The 25939-nt window shown below is 41.5% G+C and overlaps 1 protein-coding gene across 2 annotated transcripts; it reads right to left on the reverse strand.

Annotated features, from left to right (window-relative positions):
• Positions 1 to 1788: 1788 nt before the first annotated feature.
• Positions 1789 to 25524, reverse strand: CNN3 (calponin 3). 2 transcript variants are annotated; one of them, XM_038144621.1, is made up of 7 exons: positions 25329 to 25524; positions 6757 to 6878; positions 6253 to 6319; positions 4909 to 5046; positions 4333 to 4449; positions 3463 to 3609; positions 1789 to 2896 (listed from the first exon to the last, which is right to left on the reverse strand). In XM_038144621.1, the coding sequence occupies exons 1-7, from the start codon at positions 25383 to 25385 to the stop codon at positions 2549 to 2551; spliced, it is 996 nt and encodes a 331-aa protein (XP_038000549.1). In that variant the 5' UTR covers positions 25386 to 25524; the 3' UTR covers positions 1789 to 2548. The 2 variants fall into 2 exon arrangements, with proteins under 2 accessions (XP_038000549.1, XP_038000551.1); XM_038144623.1 differs by lacking the exon at positions 25329 to 25524 and adding an exon at positions 25088 to 25274.
• Between the last annotated feature and the right edge of the window lie 415 nt (positions 25525 to 25939).

Here is a 25939-nt window from a genome sequence, read left to right on the forward strand (position 1 = left end):
ATAATGAAGATGATAATATACTGGCTGTGACTCACCACCTCTCCTTTCTCCTTATTTTAATCTATACCCTTGGATACTTTTTGTGCTCAGCTTGTGGATGCTGTGGGAACTTCTGAAAAGTCCTGAATAAGCAATAGCTCTCTAACCATGAAGAAATGTGCAGATATGGTACTTACAAAAGGGCAAAACTTTTCCTCTGCCATGGGTGTGCCAAGATTGCTTCCAAGAAGCAGTGTCTTTACAATATAAACATGATATTTATCAATTTACAAAGTATAAGAGGTTTGCTTTGAAGTTAAAAAAACCTAGTTCTTATTACACATTCAGGGTTTTTTTCCTGTTTGTATTTGGTATTCACACTGCAAGTTTTGGCCTTTGAACTCTGTTGGAAAAAAGGGAGGGCAATTTTTATCTATGTCCTTGTTTTCAGAAAATCCCTAGATGACCTTCAGAGGTCCCTTCCAATCTCAACAGCTCTGTAGTTCTGCTCATTGCAATTATGATGCAGGGTCATTGCCTTCACTGCAGCTCCAGGGTGGAGAAAGGATTCATACACTTCCTACAAATTCTGGGTTAACTTTTCAAGAAGGAAGGTACTGAAAAATGCCAGTTAGGCTGTATTTGAGTGTATGCTGTTTAAGGAATACTGTATTGTCCTTAGTCCAGAAATTACATTATAAAACAAGTTTTAAGAACTGTGTGCATTTCAGCATTCATTACAACAGTTTTAAATCATTAAATACTACTATTTTGAAAGGGGAGAAACTTTTTTAAATCATTAAATACTACTATTTTGAAAGTGTCATTCAGGAAGAGCAGGTCTTAACAGATCTGTTGCTAATAATTCTCTTGCCTCAGATGCAGGGCTTGGATCAGTGACCTCTAGAGAGCCTTTCTAATTTAAATTCTGTAAAATAAATAAGCTTAAGACTTACACAACAAATAGGTCAGCTGAAAGTCAGATCACCACATCACATTCAAAGATGACAGAAACAAAGGGAGCACGCACAAACAGAGCTGAATCCTCTGATACTCCCTTTGAGATAGTTCCAGTTTTGAGAAAAAAATCCTTCATAAATCCAGAACTTGCAAATGTAAAAAAAGAGTTAATATGTGAATGTAGTACGTTTAAACTGCAGTGAACACTTTTAAGATAACCTTTAATTATTTTACAGAAGTTAGAAACTGCAACATTGGCCCCCATTGACACATGCTCTTTTTCCTCCTTTTAAAAAGTGCATGTAAGTTAGTGTAACTTCTCTGCACTCCATGCTGAGGAAGAAAGCATCCTTCATTTAGGAATAAAGCTCTGCTTACAGTAACTGACTACCTGGGATTGCAGGTACTCAGCAGGCACAGACTGTGTGTGTCTTTACAGAATCTAAAGCAACAGTGTTTTGCATTCTCCAAGCGATGGTATAAAGGCAACAGGCAGAAGCAGAGGTAACAGTAAATATGTGTGATCCTTGTTTGCCCTGAGAAAATGGCAGGGATTTAGTGAACAGCTAAGGATCTCTGGTCATAACCTCAGAGTCATGAAGAGGGGAAGTGAACCCAGCTGTGAAGGACCTACATTCCTCTCCTATTAAGTCAGTGACACTCATTCCTGAGAGATTTTTACAAGATAGTTAGATTAAATCCCATGGAAAAAAATGAACTCAAACTGCACCAGAATGGAGTTCTACATTACCCTTAAAATAGGCAAAGGTGATGCTTATCTGGGAATAATTCTTAAGCCATCTAATCTTTAAGACTGGTAGCATAACAAATGAGACAAGATCATCTACATACCTTTAAGAAAAAAATATTTATTTATAAAAATACAATGGGATCAGTTTCAGAAGTGTGGCAATAAATACAGTTCAAGGAAGAAAAAAGCATTTCTACATGGATATATTATGGCACAATAAAAGGCAAATGCACCATCAATCATGGAACTTCTGTTGGCTCAAGACTTTGTACAAGCTCCCTTTTTAGTAAGACAACTATTTCTAAGTTTGGTCAGTGTTGATAATGGAATGAATACACAATCACGAATGCACACTTATGTCTAATGCAGGACTTAACATTAGCAAACAACACCTTAAAAACATAGCAATGATATTAAATCACTAATGAGATATCTTAAATTTAATTGGCAAAGACCACATGTAACTTTAAGCATGAGATTCTTTTATCTCCTCCGGAGAAAAGCTGTAAATATGTAAAATGAAGGCTTAACTTGGTATGTAAAAATCTACTTAAGTAGAGATTGTGAGAATGCATAGCTCCTTACGAAACAACCTGGCTGTATGAGAGCACTCCCCCTTTCACAGTATTCCTTTTACTTCATATGCAGTTATTGTTTATGCTGTAGACTACAACTGTTACAGCACTAAAGGCAACTAGACAGGGAAAGGGCAGAGAAAGGAGAAAGGAATGTATGTAAGGCAGTATTTCTTTAGGTACATTAAGCGTAGTGTGTAGGAAAGACAGGTAACAATTCCACAAGGCTAGTTTCGTTCTTACTGAATAAAATAATCCACTAATACTGAACTTTCGTGCAAAGCTAGTAATCAATGCCCTGGTCACTGTACTGGCCATGGTAATCTCTTTGATAGTCATCTTGGTACTCTCCGTGGTAGTCATCCGGGTACTCTGCCTGATAATCGCTATCGCTGATTTCTGACCCGTTAGTTCCTGTTCCTTGGCTGCCGTTATGAATGACAGGTTCTGTGGGTGCAGCACAGTACTTGGGGTCATACACTTGCCGTCCAAGCCCATACACACTCATTCCCTTCTGTGAAGCTACTTTGTTGGTACCCATTTGTAATGAAATAGTTGAGTTATCCACAGGCTGTAATATGTGCTTCTGATCGTAGATGTCTCTCCTGGTACCTGGTGCCAGCATACCAGCCTAGTAAAACAGGATTGTAGAGGTTCAGTAAGAAGGTCAAGAGCTGTGATTACTAGATTTATGATTTCAACTAGTATGCCTCACTGAAAGTGCTGAAAAATAGGAATTAAAATATAACAAAACACAGTGCAGTAACATCTGTTCACTAATAGGTGAGTCACAGAAGAAAGTCCCTGAGGAAAGGTCCAGTTTATGTTCTTTGGAAAGAATATACTAAGCATTCTGACTAAGGTAGTGCCAGTAAACAATTTCTTTTTTGCCTCTGTCTAGTTAACACTTATAATGAAGTTACTGTTTTCTCCTGGTATTACACTGCCAGCAGGAAATTCTAGAAGCACCTAGGGACATCTAGAAGGGACATTTTTATGCCTTAAGACACTCAGCACAGAACACACTGGTTAAGATAAGAGATTCAAGTTCCTCAATTACTGCATAAGAGCACAGCTGAACTGTACCCACTCACTGCTGCCTGTTAAAACTCTGCTACTGGGCACCACTCCAGGATGTCCAGTCCCACTGGGCTGAGGGCAGTGTCCATCCTGCACATCACACACACTCCTGCTTACCTGACTGGCTCCTTTGTTAGTGCCCATCTGTAGGCTAATCGTTGTCTGGTCAAATGGCTTATCAGTTTGCATTTTTGGATCATAGAGGTGTCTTCTAGTTCCATAAGCAGTCATGCCTGCCTGACTGGCACACTTGTTGGTGCCCATCTTTATTGGGGGAGGGAAGAAGTGGACAGAAGAAATTATTTGTATTTGTACATTAAGCATGGTCTAAGGAAAAAAATATGTTTGGTAACTGTGATGGCTGACAAAAAAAAAGTAATTTCAGTGCTTGTTTTCCTCATGTAGTTTGACCACTACCTGTAATATATTACCCTTTCTCCTTTCAAAAGTTTCAAAGGGAAAAATAAAGGAAATTGTCATCCTAAGGCCCAGCTGCATTGCAATTGGAATGGATGTATGCCTCAAAATATAAAAGGTACCTTTTACCTTGGACAGTAATGATTCTTTTATACCACCACAATTTCTCTACCACAGCAATTTAAAGATTTTACTTTGGTTTTTATGATTACTAAGCAAAGAGGAGAGAAAAAACAAGTTTCTACCATACAAAGAACTTGAACTATCCAAAGACTCCTACTTTATAACCACCTTAAAAGAAAGATATGATGCTGCTAATATTAGCTGTTCCTTTCCTCCTTATCACTCTTACAGCAGACTTAAAACAAACAAACGAACCTTCCAGGCAGTGACTTGTGCTTATAAAGCCAATCAACTGCTCACAAGAATTAAAACCTCATTCCTCCTTCCATGATAAGAATATATTGTTATTCTGCACCTGGTTTTGCATAAACAACGTCCCAGTCACACAAAGCAAGAAAGTTGTTCTCAAATGTAACAAATTACTGCAAACTTGAATTTCATACTTACCTGCAGGCCAATTACACTTTGACCAGCTTTTAGTTTTCCTGCATCAAAACTTCGTGCTTGTTTCTCTGCATATTTGACACCAATATCAATTGTAGTATGAAAACCTTTAGTTTTTGCCTATTTTGGGAGAGGGAAAATAGAATATTCAGTGTTTGAAGGGTATTTTCTGTCTCCACTCTAAGCCTGGGCTGCCACGTGCAGGTCTGTCTCCATGAGACTGTGTGTCAGGGCTCAGAGAAGGTACCAGTTCCCCACACCATCTGAAGGCAGCACTCCAAAGCTACCCGAGTCAAAAGGATATTCTGCAGGGATTAGTGTTCTCCTGTGGGCCTGCCCTGTTCTGTGTATGCACATGGAAGCAGTCAGGAACCCTCACTCTGAACTCTAAGCCTTCCCTGGGGCAGGTGGAAGCACACAGCTCTCTGAAGTGCAACCTCAGCACTTCAGACTCTCACTACTGTCTGTCCTCTCCTGACAGGCTGGATGCTGTTTTCTGTCTGCTGTTTACATGGGCTGTAAGGGTGCATCTGAACTGGCATGTGGATTTGAGCCAACTCCAGAGGTATAAATACTCACCAGACCTGCCAGTGCCACTAGAGTAGTCTGTACTTGAGTCATATTTCCATTTTCAAAAAGATCATTTGCTTCAAAAATGTCATGTGGCTTCATACCGTAGACTTGGATGGCCTTGATAAAATTCCCAATGTTCTCCAGCTAAATAGAAACAAAAAAGCCAGTTTTCCACAGTGTTTCAGATCAGAAATTAAGTAATTTTAAAGCCTTCTGGTGTTGGTTGGTTGGTTTGTTTGTTTTTCTCAAGCTCTTTGCCTCATACAAACTGGACTAAACAGTTGGCATGGTTAAGAGTGACTGGTGGGAAGTTTTGTTAGTTTTAATACTGACTTCAGAAATCAGACTATGAGGTTATCCAGCCTGGCACTCCTCCACCAGTGAGTACCATATACTTTGTTAGAGTGGGCTTTGATAAGACTTGTCTCAACTGTCTGTCCCTTCCAAGAGAAATTCTAATCTAAAACCTGCTTCAAAATTAGAAAATCTGACATAGTATCCATGCTATTTGACTTCAGCAACTGATAATTTTGAATAAAATAAAACCAAAACTATGTGGATGGGATCCTTGTATGGACTGAAGGCATTATCTTGCTCACCTCCTGGGACAAATAAGCCTTAGGGTTTATTAGCACTTTTTAGCACTATGTGCTGTAGAAATTGGAAAGCAATGCGGAACACAAAGAGTAAGGACTGAATCTCTCCTTTCCTTCTGAAGTCTTAAGAGGTATTAAAACTTTAAAAACAAAAATCCTCACCCATATTTAGAAGTGTTCAATGCCAAGAAAACAAGGAGGCTGACATAACAGCATTAAGCTAGACCCAGCAACAGCAAAGGCAGTAACTCTACCCAGCAACCCTTCCAATGCTTGTTGCATCCTCTCCAGACACCTTCTCAGGAGGATACTTCAAACAGAGATGTCTAGGTACAGGCAGGCTGTTGACTTAATACCTTGCAGCACTGCTTGGATGGAAAACTCGGTTGTGATTCAGTAAAAAGAAAACTTTGTTGTTGTTTTTTTTTAAACTGGGAAAAGGCCTTGCTATAGGGCTCTAGATTGTTCTTTCACCTTCACCTGACACTTCCCTGAGCAGCTAAAGCACTGCTATTAACAACAGGTACTCAACTGCCATTGATGAACCACCTCAGCTGTAGCTGCACTCTGGTAAACACTGTTCATGTCTGCAGCATCCTCAACTCCTGGATATGTATCATATGTAAACTTGGTGCTACTAAGATTTAAGATGTACCATTTTCAGAGCAAATTTGTTAATACAGAACAAAAGTACTGTTTGGGGGTTCAAGGGGTTAGAGGTGTAGTTCTGAGGTTGTTGGTTTTTTTGTTTTACCTGGTGCCAATTTAGTTTTGATTGATTAATTTTCTTCACTGATCCTGGCTGCAGCTTATTTATAAGCCTGGGGAGGTGAAAAAGAGGGAAATGCTTAAACAGTAAATCTCATCCTTATACCATCGGTGCAGGCATTACATAATACTTTCACTCATGCTTTATTAGTTGCATTAGTTTCATCAAAATGGTTAATTTCTTGGTTCATACAGTGGACTAGCTCAGTTCTCAGGTCTCACAAGTCTAACAGACTGTAAGAATTTTTCTGTGTATAGAAACGAGCTACGTCATTAAATTTAGAAACACTTAGAAATCTTAGCTGAAATATAAAGGAGATTTAAGTGTTCATTTTTCCAACAGTTTCCAAGAAGTTGTCTCCCACCCTACAGTCAGCTATCTTTGACTGTAATTGTTGACATCTTTTCAAGAGGAATCTTCAGTAAGACCCTTCTTAGTTCCTTGAAAGTAGAAAACTCCTAAAAATAAGGTAACTTAATAAATGCTTACTCGCATAAGATTATGCCATCTTTTAATCCCAGTTGAAAGTTTGCACCAATACTCAGCCCTGTAACCTCTTCTATCCAGTTACGCAGATCTTCTTCTATCTGGGGGTCATATTTCAGGGCAATCTGTAACACAAGCAGCCATAAAGTTACTTCAGGAGAGAAATCTCCAACTCTTCCCCACCCCAGTTCCTCTCAGAGTATGCTATAGCTGTCAGCCAGTAATTTTATTACTGGGTTTTTAAACTGTATTTTATACATCAGAGTACAGATACTTTATCCCTTTAACTATAATTTTCATGGCTTTACTAAAGGTCTGTTTGGAAAAAGCACTTTTAAGCATGTTGCAGTTTTTCTTTCAGTAAGAATTCCTGGAGCTCCTGCAAAGTCTTTTGACAGCTACAGAGGAATGATTTTTGAAAAAATATAGGACTCAAGTTATACTTTGGCAGGAAGTAAGGAAGGGAAATAGTATATTCTGAATTGTTGTGCCATCAGTACTACTGCTCACGTGTAAACTTCTACATGAGAAATTTTAACATAATAGATCTGAAGTTATTCAGCTGAAGATTACAGTGGGTTTGCTTTTATAGCTAGTTTATGATTAATGGAGATGACCTAGTAAGTTTTTTCCTTGTTGCTACAACATTAAGTTATCTCACTGGGGATTCTGGGGGCTGTGTCTGTGTCTTGGTTTATTGTTAACCTTTTTTAGTATCCCTGCTATTTCTTTTCTCTTTGACCTTCCTGGAAGACTCTTTTGGAATAAACTGTGATCTTGTATTTTAATTGCAAAGGAAGAAAACCTGCAATAATCTTTGAAGTTTAAGGCATCAAGCAGAGGCCTAGAGTTGTTAGAAAGATGACTTAAAAATTCATTTTCCAGTTCAGGCTTCACGACTCTGTGTGTAAGTTTATGCACCAGTCACTAGATATCAATCAATGTGAAAGGAATGCTTCAAAGTAGTGAACTTCAACACCACCAGCTGCCAACAGCATCCGTGTTCTTTCACTCTGCCCTTTGTTCCCCTCCCCTGAATGCACCACAAAGCAGCTCCAACTTCCTTCAGGCTAAACTGTCACCTTTGCAATCCTTTTCAATACTGGCAAGGTGGAGAAAATGGATTCCATCACTGAAATCATCACTACATTTTCTGCAAACAAAGTAAGTTATCTGAGCACAAGATTGTGTGGGATAAACAACCTGCACTGGTGCAGAGGCTGGCAGCACTTCCACCTTCACTAGCTGTCCTGCATGGGTCAGTGAGCAGGGTGGGAAGTGAGGGAGCTACTGTGACAAACCTGACAGGCCAGCACAGAATGTACCTGCAGGATTTCTAATGTGCAGAAAGTCAGCTCAGCTACACCAGTCGCTTACAAACAAGAAACTCGTGCACAGCCATTCACGTTAGATCAAAATGTACACCTGAGACTTTTTACATATAGTTTTAAGATTTCAGCCAAGAAAGGCCAGCTATGAGCAGCTATATTTATACTGAAGGAGATTATAATTCCAACATATCTGAATTACTTGGAGAGAGGCAATTGCTACATTTTGGCTAGCATTAGTAATCCCTGACTCCAAACTGACCAAACTACAATTTACAGTACTCTGTTCCCTATTTTTCTTCTAAGGGGAATGGAAAATTCTTGTATCTCTGGCTTTACTTCAAAACCTTGTCTGAGTAATACTTATTTTCCTTAGACTATTTGTAATAGTAGTGCTATGGTGCCTTAGCTACAGATCAGGATAATGGACTAACCCATTCCTACATTCAGATCTTGACTAAGGCATAAAATTTTGTACAGCATTCTGTACAAGATGACAAGGAAAATATCATGACTTTATTTTTTAATCACACCTTTTAGATATTAGATAAGATTTGAAGCAGACTAGAAAAGCTAACTGAAGGTCACAGCTTCAAAGGACATGGCTGTGGTCTCATCTCGTGGGTGGCAGATAGTCCCCCTTGCAATCTCTTAAATTTAGCACAGCAGGAGCACAACCACATTCATTTCTAGTGATGGTAATAATAGCAAGGAATGGGTAACTTCTTGAAAATGGTGAATGATGAAGTCAACTGTCATCTTTCTCCTTCCCAACCTGGTGATTAGCTTGCAAATAACTTTTCATGGATATTTTTATTTCCTATGAAAGCAAAGCTTATGTGATCACAGCCTTAATTTGTCTCCCCAGTAACATCTGGCAGAACCCAACTAGCTTGCTCAACATGACAGAAAAGAAGCAGTTTTGGACAGAATTGAGCCAGTTAGATTTTGTATGAAAATAAATATATGTGCAAGGGAGAAAGATACCAAAACATCTTCCCCAAAAGACTAAACTGTAGCATTGTTCTTGCACTTTAGAGAACCTACTGAAATCTTGCAAAAGTGACCTCACCCACAAACCCCTAAGTTACGTGTACAGGCAAGACATACAGTGTATAATTTATTTCTGTACCCAATTCAAGTGAAGGAACAGGATTTATAGAAAGGCCAGAACTTTCCATTCTGATACTCCAGTTAGAAGACAGCAGATAATTTGGGCTGGTCATTTGTATGCTGACAGCTCATACTGTGATAAAATCACCATTCCAGCATGCATGTGGGTACAGAGCAGGGCTTGAGCTGATGTCCTCCACAATTCTTTAGTTACAAACATAATGAACATTGTGCTTTCTGAAAATTTAGGCAGTTTCAGTGTAGCTTAAAGACAGTGTTAGCCATCTTGCAGTTGAAATCATCTGGAATAGAACTGGACTTGTGTTTCTACCACTTAACTTAAACTCTGGTGAAAAAAAAGAAAGGAAATTAAATTTGTGATCATACCACCAAGAGACATAGTTTAAAGATTAATCTTTTCCCGCCCAATATGAAAAAAAAAAAAGTAAATACAGAAGCCAGTTAGAGTGAGAACCCTAAAGACTTCTGCAAGCGTGGCTATTTTAATCTTTCTTGGCAAGCAAAAGAAAAAAAAGTCAGAAATTTTCCTCATTTAATAGTAAGTGCATTCCATATGTGAGATTACAACTGAAATGAATTATTAAATTGCTGACCCTGTTGCTTGGGGACCATAGAAGTAATCAGGTGGAATTTTATCACTTCTGAAGGATATTTACTTTATGTTGGAGTACTTTACCACGTTTCAAATCTTGAGTTTTTCAAGAGGTTTTAAATTGCCTTGGGGTATCACTACAGTGGTTATCTAGAGACAGGAAGTAAAAAACACTTATACACATGAGGAGAGTTCTTATTGCCACTAAAACTATTACTTTTGTTCTGATTTTTGAGCTGGTGGGAAACTAAGTTACAAAAAGTAAAAATTGGTGCTAGTTTCTCTGCAAATTATATTCAATCTACCTGAAAACCTAGAGATGTGGAATCTTTCAAATCAGGCTTTAAACATGTGAGAAGAAGGGATTAAACAGGGAGAGTGACAGGTCAGATACTACCAGAAATAAGGCATTATGCTTATTCTGAATTCTTAGCTCTTCTATTCCCAATGGCACAACCAGAAGTTATGTAACACTCTTACTGAATATTTCATATTTTCCACATGTGGATATCAGAGATGTTCCAGTTTTCCTTTGATTGCTATCTATGAGGTGAAGCCAGAGGCCTTGATATGAATGTAAAAAAATTATGTCTTTTTCCACTACTACTAATCAAAAATATGCCAGCATTTGATCCTTTATAAATACTGAACCTTCATGGAAGATACCTAAATCTTACAAGTCTACAGCAAAAGAAAATATTGTCTACTGAAGATGAAAGCAGTAGCTAAGCAGCTTCATTCAAAGTATCATCAGTGCCATCCATGAAAAAACCCCTACAGTTTCAGAATACTGCAGAAATGATTCAATTGTAGCGATGGATATAAGATTTTACAGAAGTTTAATATAAGATAGCAGGAATCCAACTGTTCATTTCTTTCTTCTGACAAATGTAGAAAGATACATAAAGTTGTTGATGTTGCTCTTTCTGTTGATGCTTCAGTGATACAGGTTCAATAGCAATAACTTTGAAAGGAAACTAATGTTTACACAGGTGGTCAAAATTATAGGTGATCCGAGGTTGTGGAAGGAAAAGGCTGGCTGTTACTTGCCTATGACACACTGATAGCCATGTGTTTATGCCAAGGTATGCTTCAGGCTAGAATCCTTGGGTTAAATTTGATTCCTCTGGCAACTTCACACTTGATCCTCACACCTAGTTCTGTTCAGGTAGGACCTTCCTATTTGAGAGATCTTGGAGTGTAAAAATCCTCCCTCCATGTGTAGTGCAGGGACAGTAACAATCATCACTGTTTTTATCAAGCTCATGAATTCCTGGAAGCTAGCAAAGTTCTGCTGGCCAACTTTAATGATCTGTCTGTGCCCCTTGAAGTTACTCAGTGAGCCTGTAGCATGTTTCGTTTGAGTGATGATGTTAACCAGTACTTCACACCATAACTGATATCATATGGACTTTGACTTGTCCTTTTATACTAATCTTTTCCAAATTACACAGTACACACTGTACGCTAAGGGCTCCGTGGATGCCAAATCTCCAGTTTGAGAGTTCAGCTGGCTGCATTGCTGCTACTCTGGAAAATTACTGTAACAGAATCTCAAGGAAGAGTTTAAGCACACTGCACTACTTTTTACACTGGGACTAGCAAATCTTACCATGCTAAAAAGCAGGTATAAAAGATAAAACTTTTGAAGTTAAACATCCTATCGTAACAGCTTACACTTCTTAGTTCTGATGAAATTCCTGATTAAAGCTGCAGGCTTCCTGCCCTCCCAAGCAGGAGTCAAAGGTTTAATATGCAGCACACTAAACTTAAAGTACTAGTAAGCATTTGAAAAAAACTGCACTCTCGTCATAGGTTTCAACCAAAAAAAGCATGTGCTTGTTAAAGTACATCACCAACTCTTTTACAGGAACTGTGTTTGTTGACAAAACTTTAGATGTATATAAAACTACAGCAAAGTAGGTTGTACATTTTGGTTTTCCAAGGTAAACAAAGTACAGGGCCATATACAGGGCCATGTACAGCAAGAGAAATAACCAAGACTTCACTCCAAGATAAGGTAGCATAGGAAGATGTCACATATATTCTTTTTCACCAAAGTGGAAAGAAAAATAGATAGAGACCTAAGTTTTGGATTTTAATGTTCTTCATAGGGAGAAATTTGGTATGGCCCATATTTTTGCTTAAAGTGACACAAAATTGCTAACTTTTCAATTAAAAAAAAAAGACTGAGTAGAGAAAGCTTACTGGATTTTTAGTAAGTATAGGAGCATATTCATCTTGTACAGAATTTATTCCATGTTTAGCCAGGGGTTTTAATACTATTATTACTTTTACACATCTAGATCATGAACTACTGAAAGCGAATAAAAACAACAAATTAAAAACTCCGGGTTTTAAGACCTAAGCTTGTACAGTTTCAATTTTAAGCAGCAATATCAGCTTTTCAATCTTTATTAATTCAGAACTGTCTGAATGAAATTGAATTGCTGTGGTTTCAGTGTCGTCTTTGCAAACATCCTTTGCATTGAAATAAGCACTACCTTCAGCAGGGATTTGTCCTGCTGAGGCCAAAGATACCAATGCTGATACCTCTTTTTCATTTGCTTGGCACTAGTTTGTGATGAAATATTTTCCCTCCCCCTTTTAAGGGTTTATGATGGCATGGGGAAAGATGAAAGCAAAATTCTCTCCTGGTATCAAGGCAGAAAAAGCTCTTGACAGCCCTTACTGCTCAGAAGTGGGAGTCAGGCAGACCACAGCCAGTCCCAAATTGTTATCCAGAATTCCTGTTCATCACCTGCTGTTCTAGAACACACTTTTGAATCACCTATCTAAAATATACACAGATAAATACCTGGGAGAAGAAAAGTGTTAAGAGCTTAGTGGCTATGTGAATAACCAAGAAAAAGGCACAAAGAGTAAATTCCTCCTATTAGAGGGACAAGGATTTTTTAATTATACAAGCAAGCTAGAACTTTCTGGTTCAAATTCTATGGTGTAAACAGATTACATACCTGATCTTCAGCTTCAGAGGTGACGGAGTGGCAAGGACATAATCACTGATTATTAAGTCTTAGCATAAATAAATAGCACACTCTCACACTCTGAAAGTTGAGACAGGGAACCCAAGACTGGAAAAATAGAAAGTTTTGGTTTTTACTGAAAGAGGGTAGGAAGATGAGGTGACAGGGTACCAAGGTGATTGTCAAGGGAAGCTTGCCATTTGAAGTACCAACCCAGTGAGTGCTCATCATGAGGACAAATTAAAATTTCCTGTTAATTTCATGTATTTTGACCTGCATTGCATGCAAAAGCAAATGTCATAGGAGGCAGATTTGTGCCCAAGAACCCCAAATGTAACAGGAATGTGACAATGCAGATGAAAACCAAAGAGGAAAGTACTTCAAAAACTCCAAGCCACCAATCAGTATGCCCTGGTAGTTGAAGATGCATTTTTTTCTGTCATTATGGACTGTTGTACAGAAAGGCAGAGAACACTGCATTCACATTACCACTGGAAGATCTCACTACATCCCAAAGTGCTACTCAGCAGAAAAATTTTACAGCTGTATTCATTTTGTTTAATATTCAACCTTTTTTTTTAAATGTGTAGTGTAACTGATACCCTGCCAACATCTCACTGTTTTCTCTGTAAATCAAAATTTAGGCTACAATCTTTAAAGAAGAGATGGATGAGCATTAATCCAAAATTCCTGGCACTCTTCCCATAGGCACCAGTTTAAACGCTGGGAAGTGAGAACAAACCATGCCTCAAAGTTTCCAAATCATCTTACAAGCACAGATACCTGCAGTCGTGCATGGTGCTTGTTGCCAGATCAGCTGGCTGGAAGAACTGAGTGTTCTACTCCCTGGCTGTCCAGTAAGATTTTATGACATTTTGCAAGTTATTCAAGAAGCCAGTGCTACCATCTCTTCCCCCAGAGTGCACCAACAACTCAGACACACGCCTGCCCTTGGACTGAATGCTGCTTCCTTCTCGTACTCAGCAGCTACTGCAACACCCTCACTTCTTCTCACATGTTGTCAGTTTTTCTTGCACTTTTTGCTCTCATCATCTTTTGCCAAAGTCACAATTTTCTGGCTTGTAACTTCAGTTCTCCTTAGCCATCAGCTTCTACTATAGCACCTCCTGGTCATGCCACCATACTTTATACTTCTTGGTATGGAGTTCTTTTTCTCTGTTTATTTAGTCTGTATATTGCTGAACTATTTATATTCCTTCAGAGAACATGGTCCCAGTAACATCCACTATCTATTATTTTAGATAAACCTCTGATTATTTTTGTTTCAAAAATCCACTGGGATATGAAATTTTCTCAGCTAAGCCACGGCTGATCCAACCCAATAGACAAAAGCCTGTTAGTCCCTGATGGGAAGGGAATTCTCCTTGCTTTGAAGCCCAGCCCCAGTATGACTGATATGACACAGCAAATCTGGACAGGCTCTGACATCATGAGCAGCAATGTCTCCTGAGACAACACACTGAGTGCTGCATGGAAAATCCTGGTAACCTGACAGACCTCAGTGATGCCTAGTTAATGTTCTTTTGTGGGGGAAAGGAAAAAAATCATACAGAACAATCTGGTGCATAAACAGAAAAAAAAATTCCAAAGCATCTGAAAACTATTTTGTTTTTCCAGTAGTAACCCAGGAAGCATCTCTTGAGACAACTGTTACTGTAACTCTGGTGGAACAGTAGTTCTCAAAGCCTAGAAGGAGCCTGCAAACATAAGCAGTAACATCAATGATCACTCAGTCTTTCTCAGAATACTTTTCTAATCTATTGCTACTACAGAAGCCCAGGAAATTAGACATTCTTTCAAGTTTATTCACTTTTATCCCCAATAAAATGGCTTTCAAATATGTAATTTTACAAACAAACTGTACTGTGACTTGGTAGCCCTTCCCCAAGGCCCAACTATGCTGACAAGTCTTTCAAATTTTCCTCTCAAACAGGACTGCAGAGTCTGATTATTTCATTCTCTCTCAACACCTTTCTTTTTCTCTGCAAATCCTCTTCACTTACCAAACCAGAGCAATTATGTTCTATTGCAGCAAGCAGTTAACTGGTAACTCAAACACACCTCCCAGAAAAGTTGGCTAAAGAAAGCTGAAGTCTGTCACTTCAAGTGTTGCTATAAAAGTTACTCAAAATGCACATTCTCTCTGCCTCTCCAGCAAAATGGCAGGCCGTGCTGCATTTTCTCAGCACTTTTTCCAAAGGCAAACCTCAAGGCTCTCCTCTTACAGCTCTAATTTGCCCTCACTCAGTAAGCTCAGGTAGTTGGTTCCTCGCTGCTGGCTGTGATGCCAGGCACAGCTGTGACTGGGACATGCCCAGCTGACAGGGCAGCTGCTGAGGTAACAGCATTTCCCAGTTAATTTGGCTCACTGCTTCCCACCCACGCTCTGAGAGCACTTGGTCACCTGTCAGCCTGCACCCATTTAACTCCTTCAACTCATAGGAGCTGAACAGGCTCACTGAGGTGTCTGTGACAGGTATTCATGAAGAAAACACAGATTCCTCTCATTCTTACCATCCTTGTACATAATCATTCAATCTGGCTTTGATTTTTTGTAATTTAGGTGAAAGACATGATTTCTTGAGAACTTCCTTAGCTGCTTCCAGCTACTAAGAGCTGCCTGGATTTATCTTTCATAAAGGTAGTAGATCAAAGTCTTTCAGTTCACTCATAGCATGTTTTTCTGGTTGAGGTAATTTTCCCCTTTGCTAGCTTTCTGAGCAGATGCACAAGTAGTGCAGATTTCACACCCTAAGCATTAGAAGACCTTGTCTATCAACAGCTTCATACTCTTGTTTTACTTTACCACCAGCAAAAATATTGCAAGAATGAACTTGGCACAAAGAATGAAAGACAATGATAATCTGCTGCTCTGGCCCTTTACCTCACCCCCTCCTGGGTATATCTCTGACCAATTAAAGTTCAGTAGGTGATGCACAAGGTTGATTATAATCCAGGAAACATTCAAAAATATTTTGGATTTGGCCACCCAGACAAGTTGTGCTTTAACCAGATAAAAAGCATTATAACAATATTTTTATAAAGGATGATGACCATAAACGTTAGAAAATGTTTATTTAATTTTCTAATAATATATGTCTTAAGAACAAAGTCTAAGAAAAGACAAAGTGAAAAAAATTACAATTACATGAACTTGTAGCTCAATCTTTTATTTAAAGCAGTTTTAGTAATGTACAAATCAAGCCATAAGCCTGTTACGATGGATGTTATGAGTAAAGAAGAAAGTACAAGTGAGAAAGCAGAAAAGACAGTCAAACTCCAAAGCAGGGGACTCTGATTCAATATCCTGTAGAAACTTTTAAAGCACTATTTGTCAGCAATCCAACACAAGCAGAAAGAGCAGGTGGCACTGCTGGGGGTGGGTAGGAGATGCACATACACACTGCATCCAAAACTCAAGATGCCAAGTTGTGGTGTCACTATGCCGCACTCCTGAATTGAGATTAGGTTTGAAATACCCACCCAGAACAATGTATGGGCAAGGCTGTGCTGCAAATGACTGTGAGAAGTCTCCATCCTCAACAATTTAAGGTTCCATTATTGTTCTGCAGAACAAAATGCTCAGATGCACTGATTGAACTTTAACTTTGTTAGTTATATTTTGTTCCAATTCTATTCCACCCACTCAAAGACCAGTGCTTTATTGCTGATATTTAATCTCAAAATTGTTGTTTACTTTTTTATTAAAACCAGCTAGGTTGTTTCAAATAGAAGTAGCTTTCCCTATCAAAGACATTTTCATACCATCATTTATTAACGATAAAGACTGCCATCAAGACAGACCATAGTAAAAAGGCATTAGTCTTTATTTTCTTCAAAAATTACTTGTACTTCTTATTTGTATAGGGCATGATTAATACAACAATGTCAGCAAGGTGAGGGAACAGCTTCTTGCAAAATTAAGCAAAGAGCATTTAGTCTTAGCACACCAGATACGTGCCTGAACTACACAAGCTTCACTGACTTAACACAGTACTGACTTGCAATTATGATATATAATGAACTTCTAATTGATCCCCTGCAGTGTTATGAAGTGAACCAAAGCAGTGGCAGCTCAGGCTGGTCATGCAGTGGGAATCTCAGCACGAGCTGCAGTACAGGTCCTGCTCCAACACATCCTTCTCCTTGGTGTGTTCTGCCCATGCTCAACGCAGAAGGGAAATACTCTGCTGGGGTCCATGTCAGCAGCAAGGCAGGAGCTGCTTTTCATCATGAACATTTAAATATAACCAAATCCCTTCCAAATGCATGTGTATTTGATGCCTTACCTTATTCTGTGAAGGCTTCTAGTATACAGCCAACTGATTATTGACAACAGAATAATACTTTTTAATTCAATTATTCTTACTCAAGCAAAACCAGGGATACTAAGATAATGCTGTCTATAAATAAGAGACTGTAGCAGCAAAATATAAGCAGGAAAGCAATATAATGGCAGAGCTTTCTTAGCAGGAAAGCAAAGTATGGTTTTTGCAATAGTAATGTCCTGTTTTATTCTTGGGAAAAGCCATGGTAAAAACATGCAATCAGGGCAAGAAGATTTGTTTGAATCCATCTGTAATTCAGACAGCTACGATTTTCAGTAGATCAGATTCCATCTTCATGCAAGCATTTCAAAAGAGCAACAAAGTGCAGAAATATTTAGGCAAATAATTGGTGTTCAGGTCGTGTGTGTAAGCACAAGCCACATATTGATTCACTTCACCGTACCTCTCAAGGATTACTCAGTAACCAAAAGGTTGTCTAAATAAAAGTCTGCCTAAATAAAGTCCTCACGAAAAATCCTGTGTTAACCCCAGAATAGAGGGTTGAGTCTTGGAAGGGAAGCAGCAAAGCACTGAATGGTTGAAGTCTGGTTTCCCCGAGTGAACAAGTATCAGTGACCAGGGTGAGCTCAGGCTCCCAAGGCTTACCGCCTGCTTGGCCCAGCTGCTGGGACCAGGCAAGGCTTTGGGGACAGTCCAAGCAGGGCACTGGACCGTGGCTGTGACAGCAGCACTTCATCCTCGCTGCAGTGGCCTTCCCTTGCTGCCAGCTCCTCCAGGGGCACCGACGCCTGCCAGCCTTTGCCAGTCACACATCAGGAATAGCATCCACTTTGGGTAAGAGAGAGTTTTGTACAAGCACAGGATGTTTAATTATGTTTCCCCTCTAAATATCTACTAAAATCTGCACTGGTTTGAGGAGGAGGAGGGGTGGAAAAAAAAGGCAGGGAGGGGGGTGAGTGTGGGTGGGAAGAGGGAAGGGTTATTGCAGCTTTAAAAAAAAAAAAGTCCCAAACATAGAACCACCCATCTGAAGAAGGTCAAAACTGTTTTTGAAAAAATCCCTGTCATTCAACCCCACTAAACAGAAACAATGACATAAGTTACTATGAGGCATTACTGCAGAACCAAATGTATTTACTCAAAAGAAAGTACTTGCTGCTGAACATAGCTATACAAGTTAACTGCTGTTTAGACTCAGATACTTACAAAAAGCATTTTTAAGCAAGAGTCCCTCTTAAAGAAAAAAAGAAGGATTTTCACATGATCTCACTTAGAAAAAATCTGTTTCAAATTGCCCTACGTGTCCTGGCCTGGAGCCCATTTTTACTGAAGGCCTTTCCTGTACAGTTCCATAGGGGATGGGAATCTCTACAAAGTTTGCCTTAAAAGGACGTGTCAGATGCCCAGTGTATACCGTGTTATGCAGCTACAGAAGCTGACAATTCTGAGTACAAAGAAGTTTCTATCCTTTATTCTCCAAGGCAAATTATAAACTATTTGCAGGCAAGAAAAAGCATCCAAATTAATGTTCTGTCAAAAAAAAAGACAAGGTGAGACAAAAATCACTGATGTGCTGTTGTCCCACAAGAATGAGTGCATCCATCCATCCATCTTCTATGGGTATTGACTCAGCAACAGAACTGTAATAAGTATTTTTCTCCAAATTTTAAACTATGTCTAACTCTGAAACCACACAAAGAACACATTCATTTGTAAATTTTAAACAAGCAAGCATTACTGTAATGCAAATCATAGTTTTTATTTTCTGAGGCTGCTAATCCCATTTAATTGTCACGACTGTCAAGTTCTATTTGCTTTCTTCAGAAGTGTTCTAGTCATAGGAGGTACACTGTGAGCTTGCATTCAAAGGATGCAAAATACTTATCTCATATCCTTAAAAATTAACCTTAGCAAGTTTTATGATTTTCTAACACCAGTGTAAGATTAACTAAAAGTTTATTAATCCATCATAAATAAGGTCACTGTAACACATCTTATACATGGACAGAAAATGCTTTAAATTTGAAAGTGCAGCCACAGGGTGCTCACTAAGGTTAAACACACCAGAAGTTTCAGCAAACAGCCTTACTTTTCGTTTACTGGTGCCCATGCCTCGATGCTCATGAGGCAGCAGTAGCTAATCCTGGCTATGCTATGCCATTCATCACCTGCTTCCTAGAAAGAAGGGTGCAAGATGAGAGGCAGAACTGGAAATGACACCCCCCCAGCCAGGGCTTAGCACAGGCAGTGACACCTGCCCGCAGTGCCAGCATGGCCTGCGCTGCTTCACGCCTTGGGTGTGAGGAGTCCCAAAGGCAAGTGTCAGCCTGGCAATGAACTGTAAAGATTTACTGGGCACTGAAACCATTGGGCAAAGACAGCCAACTCCTGTGCCAGTGGTTCACAGCAACAACTGCCAGATGGCCCTGGGGCAGTCCCTTTCGCACATCTGTCTGATCTACCCCAGGGCTCCTGAGCTGTGACACTGGGGACAGAGCAGATCTACCAGGTGGGGCTGTGCAAGGGCTCCTAAAGGTGAGTCTCGTTGTTTGTGGGCTCAGGCAAGCTGCTGGCAAAAGGAATGTTTCTATGGCAAAGCACTTGCTTTTGTTCACGGCAAGAGATGTATCCTTGCTATGACCTGTCCACCCAATGCTAGGAAGGCTCCATCCCCATCAGTCTGTACCTCTTAGGAGGGCTACTTCTTACTGCTGTAGTGTGAATGCTTCTCTTGAAGTAGCCACAGAACTGGAAACTCATACTTGATCATGCCTAACAGAACAGCCTTGTCCTGAGATTGTAACAGTGAAAGCGGTAAATGGATTAGACACATCAAAGTAGACACACTGAGATAGACAGTAAAGGATGAAGATGAGTGGAAACACTGTAGTTAAGATTCTCCACTGCTGGATTACCTTTTTTGTTTAACAATAACAAAAAAATCTAATTAATCTGCATTAATACCAATTCTCAGTGGTATGAGCACTCTTCACACACAGGACCTAACACTAGGAGAATACAAATTAGTAAGTTACTACAGCTTAATAAAGCCAGTGATTCACAGGGTTCCTTTAAAAAAAATCCTTTGCAAAATTCCCAGCAAGAGGCTACAGTCACGTTTCAGCAACTGAGGTGGCAAACACGTTCTCAAAAGCACAGGAGCACCTTCCCAGCAAAGGCACACGGCGTGACTGGGAAATGCAGGGCAGCAGGGCCACCTTCAAGCAAGAGCTGTTGAACACAATAAACTGACATTTAATACTGCCAGTCAAAGTGAAACTAAGCATCAGAAACAAGTAACCAGCAGAGAAATTGTAAACAAATTGGAGAAGTCTCATAAATTGGTTGCTGATACATTAAAAAAATCCACCTTAAAACTAACTGACAAAATAGATGGTTTCCTTTTTTATATCACTAATGTGTTTTTTGTGATGCATGTTTATTGTGCCAAACATCAATTGATTGCAAGTTTAGCTGTGGAATTATTCCACGGTCATATTTAGGTTTCATGGAGAGTTTTGCTATCTAATGATCTATTTTGCTATTTAATTATCAAAACTGTACCATTAAGTACAAAGTTAAGAAGTTCACTTGAACTGCAGATCTGTTACCAAGGCCTGGATCCAGCTCAAAGAAATTCACAGTTCTTTGGAAAAAATACAAAATTTGGACACAAAGAGGAAAGTTTTAGTGCTTTCCACAGTGAAACTGATATTTAGCTAGGAAATGTTAACGTCAAGAGCCATGATCAACTATGAGAAACCAATAATTAATTGGAGCAAACTAAAGTTTAATGCTTGCTCCTGTGATTCTTCTGCCATTTTCTCTGAAATTCCCTTTTCAGTATACATTTCTATGACAATATTTATAAGAACACCAAAATATTAGATTTTTTTTATTTATTCCCCATGCAACAAAATGATGATTTGTGTCATGCAAATGGTCATGCAGGCTGATTTTATTTTAAACTAAACATCTGAACTGAATTCAAAACTTGCAAATGAAAGATATTACGTCTTTAAAAAAGTTACACAGATGTCTACATACAAGAGAATAGGAATGCAAAGATCTTATACTGTCATTTATGATGACAGAAAATATTCTCCTCTGCTCTTAAAGCCTAAGTTTTCACTGCTTTTATCCAGTACAGTCTCAAGTTTTATCACATAACTTCAGACAACATTGATACAAATGCACTTTTATCAGCAGCAAACATTCTTACCTAGGGTTCACAAAATTCAGTGAGCAAACCTAAAGATTTGTTAAAGGAAAATAGTCTAGAGGAAACACAGAACGGTAAAGCAAATATATGGTAGGAAGAGTTGTATTTTAAGCATGGAAAAGGGTATTATTTCTGTTTTAAATGGGGGGCCTAACAGTTAAACCACAGACAGCCAAAACTTATCTCACTATTAAATCACTAGTTTAAAAATCTGAAAGATAATGATTTTAATCTGGTTCCCAGATAAAAATATTTATTTAAAAAAGAGTAATATCTGGGCTAAGCAATTAAATCTCTTTATTTGGCCTGTAGCAGGTAAAATAGATGACAAGAATTTTCTCCTCAGCAATTTCAAGAGGAACACAATAATCATACCTAGGACTGGTTTGCATTATTCACCACAGACTGCAATTCTTTTTCATTAATCTGTATTTGCCCTCAAGAAGGAAAGCAGGAAACACTACTGCCCTCCTGCACACTTGCAAAACAGGGAGATATTTTGTTTACAGGCTTCATTTGTCTAACAGCCTTCACTTTATAAAGTTTGTTTCCCTTCCTGTTCCATTTCATTAAGGCTTGACCTTTCAGGGTGGCAGCTGCAGGGCTGGGATAACGCTGCAGTTACTCTGCTGCCTTTAGAAAGTTTGGAAAATGGTACTGCCCAGTGAAAGCCTCCTGACCCAGGGATGGCTCAGAGGGAAAGTCAGGGACATGCAACAGCCAAATGCTATGCAAAATTTAACTCCCCACACAAACCACACTCCTGCACACCCTCACTTTCTTATGAAGATGAAACTGGCACTGTACCAAACACAAGAGGAGGGGGAAGATAAATGCCTGCCTAATACAAATAACACTTCCATGGGAAGGGTGGAGCCACTAGGAAGCAGCTGAATGGACTGGAACCTCTCCTCCTGCTGCCCAATATTCCTGTTTGCTCCACACCTTCTGCAGCAAGACAATGGAGCATAAATCAGAGACAAACATAAAATCGAGTTTGCAGCTTTATCTAATTGCAGCGCCGCCTCATGCTATGTGAACCTCACATACTGCACAAATTCCCCCATTGCTCAAGAAGAAAATTATTTCTTGCCTGCAGAAGAAACCATCCATTTCAATCAGTGTAAAGGGCTCCCCACTGAATATTTGTTTTGGATCAATTATCTTCTGTGATCTCAAGTAAACAGGGAATCGGCTTCAAAGGGATTGCACTAGTTTGACTACCTACACATTTCTCATGCAGCCAAGTTTCCTTACAGCTGGGAACCAGTACACAAAATCCATGCTTTCTCTGCAGGAATGAGGAAAAGAGATCCCTAACAGAGACCAGACACCATATTCGTGTGAACTAAGGTAAGGAGCAAAACATACGAAGGGTGGAGCCTCAAAACAACAACAACAAAAAAACCCCAAAACTCCCAAAACAAAGAAAAAAAACCAAAACCAAAACCAGCCCCACCCCAAACTAGACATAAATTTTAAGCTTAGAGACTGAATCCTGACCTCAATTAAATTCTTAAAAAGCATCAGGACATGTTATATTCATCTATTCAAATACCATGGCAAACAAGAGGTCTCTCTGAACACTAATACAATGTCAAATGGGCAAATAAAGAGCAAAAACCAAAACCAAGGGATTTTTTTATCCAGCACAGCTGGACCCTCAGGCAGAATAGCTATGAAGCTGTCTGTTTACTGCAGAAAAACACTGCTTGGAGATCAGCACTGAAAATTTCAAACAAGGGTATTTTACAGTAACTATCATTCAAGCAGGGAGGTTCTACAGCTACTTACAAACATTACCTCAACAGCACATTAAAAAACCCATAACACAATAGTCTGCACAAAGGCCAGTATTTTAGGAAGTGTGATTATAATTGGCAGCAAAAATTGAGACTCCAAGAGCTGGAATTCTTCAAATGCTATTTCTTCAAAATCTCCATGAGACAGAAAAATCTGGGAAAAAGAATTTTTGATCTTTACAGAGACATTATCTGCTGGTCCTCTGGAATTACAGATAAACAGACACACATCTAACCCACAAACCCAAGCAAGAGACCAGACTGGAGGTACACGATATACCTGTGTATAACACAATTGCTTTGAAATTTGATCTCCAACAATGAGAACAACATTCTAAAAGCTCAAAGCTACATCTCTTCTGGATATTTTGTTCATTGGAGGCTCTTTTTGTTTGCTTGGGTTTTTTGAAAGGAGACAAGTTAATCTGCCTTTGGTGCACTTGAATTGTTTTCTATGGCACTGCTGCACTGACATTTTCAAAGAACGCAGCAGAAACCTAAAAACAAGTAAACTGGAGCTGCCCCTAAACATCCATCTCTCTGCAATACTTGCACTGAAGGCAGAGAATGCGAGCAAAACAAAACTCAGCAAGATGAAGTAGAAGGCCCTTTGCATAAAGGTGTGAATTACACCAGTTTCAAACCCTCTGCTAATGCACCGGCTTGGAACAGTTTCTCAGGAGGCCCAAAGGAAGCTGATGGCAATAAGAAACTGAAAGAAAGAACAAAGAACGTCTTCCCATCTTGTCCCCATTAAGGGATCACTGTTAAACCTACATCACTTTGTCAGTGATCTTTAAAGTAGAAGAGCATCTACTTCCTTCCTAATTTAAATGCAATACTACACAACACGTTTTAGTCTTTTTTAGGTTTGGGCTGTTTGTTGGGAGTTTTTTTCAGTGTGTAATGGTGTAGATAAATCACTAAGTTTAGATGCTGGAAGCAACCACTCTGGAAGACATTTGGTTATATGATGTCATCAAACTTTGCAGCAGAACCCACAACCATCCTGAGAAAGCCAATAAAGAAAAATACCAAAGCAGAATGTTATTTTGTAAAGCATAAATTACAATGTTTAAAGTAACTGCTTTTCTTCCTGCTCTCCTTTCTACTCAGCTACAAGTCAAACAGGATCTGGGGATCTGCTGAAGCCTGAAACCAGACATGCGTGTGAAACAACCGTTTATTAAAGAGCAAGTTAAGATTTTAAGCCTGTGAATAAAGACACCGAGCACCAACTTATACCCGCTTGTTTAGCGATGTAATTTTTATTGCAAATGTTTTCCTTCTTATTAGGCAATTGTTCGCTGCAAGGTAGCAGCCGGTCCAACAGGACAACGTGAGACACCTTTTGTTCCTAAGAGAAAAACCTCAGCAAAGCCGCGCACAACCGGCGCCCGCCGCTCCGGCCGCGGGGCCCGGCTGCTGTCAGCGCCGCCTTTCCTGCCGCTTTCAAGCGGAGCCCCGGCGGGGCGGCGGCCGCCGTTCTCCCGGCGCGGCTGTCCGCTGGCGGGGCTCCCCGCGGGGCGCGGGTCCGCGCGCATCCGCGCCGCCTTTGTGCGCCCCCGCGGGCGGGGCGGGGCGGGGCGGGGCGGGCGGACAATGCGCGCCTGTGCGGGCCCCGCGCCGATTGGCCGCGCGCCGCCCGTGCCCATGATGTCATGCGGATGGAATGCGCCGCGCGGGGGGCCGCGAGCCGCGCACCGCCCCGCGCACCGCCCCGCGCACCGCTCCGCGCGGCCCCCGCTGGGCGGGCCCGCCCGCGCCGCGCCGCGCCCGGCTCTGCCCGCCGGGGCTCGCCCGCCCGCCGCGCCGCCGGCTCCGGGACGGCTGCGGGTCCCAGCGCCGCGCCCCGCCCGATCTCGGCGGGCGGAGAAGGCACGAGCGGGATGTCCCGCGCCAGGGCTGCCGGCACGGGCAGGTGCAGCCCGGGCCGCGACGCGAATCGCGGCTCCGCACACGGGTCCGCCCGGCGCTGACAACTCTTCGGCGCCCGCAAGTTTTCTGAGCGGTGCCGCGAAGGGCAGCGCTGTCCCGGGCCGGCGGCGGGCGCATCCTTGCGCGCTTCCACCGCGCGGGGCGGGCGGGACCCCCGCCGGCAGCCGGAGGCAGCGGAGCCCCGCGTCGCGGAGCGCCCGGTCCCGTCCCGCCCCGCCGTCCCGGCGCAGACAAAGCCCGGCGAGCCCCGCGCCGCCCGTACCTTGTTCTTGACCTCGGCGGAGAGCCCGTAGGAGGGCCCCTTGTTGAAGTGGGTCATGTCGGCGGTCTCCCGCGGTCTGGGGGCGCTGATCGCAGGCGCTGGCGGCTCCGGGCTGAGACGAGAGTCCGCCCGCGGCCGCGGAAAGTTCTAGTCCCTCCCCTCCGGCCGGAGCCACGGCGCGCCAATCGGGGCGCGGGGCCGGGGCAGCCCCCCCGGCGGGCCGGGGAGGGGGCGCGGGGCCGCGGGGAGGGGCGCCCGCCCCGCCCGGGCCCGCCCCACCGCCGCCGCCGGGCGCCGCCCGGGGGTCCGGCCGGGGCGGGGAGCGCGGCGGAACGGGGGGACGTCAGCGGGAAGGAATCCGCCGGCACCGAGGGCTGCCGCCGCGGAATGCGCCATCGCCGCGGATTGCTACGGCCCGCGGCGGCCCCGGGGAAGGGGAGGGGGATCTCGGCGAGGGACCGGCGGCCGCCGTCCGGCGCTGCCCGGCTGCTCACGGGGGCCTCCCGCCCCCCGGGAACTGTCGCACGGGGTGGGCAGCCCCCGCCGCCCCGGCATGACGGCACTGAGGACGGGGAAGGCGGGAGCACCGCGGTGGCTCTGCGTTCGGGGCG

Source organism: Motacilla alba, chromosome 8 (assembly GCF_015832195.1).
Source record: "Motacilla alba alba isolate MOTALB_02 chromosome 8, Motacilla_alba_V1.0_pri, whole genome shotgun sequence".
Lineage (NCBI taxonomy): Eukaryota > Metazoa > Chordata > Aves > Passeriformes > Motacillidae > Motacilla > Motacilla alba.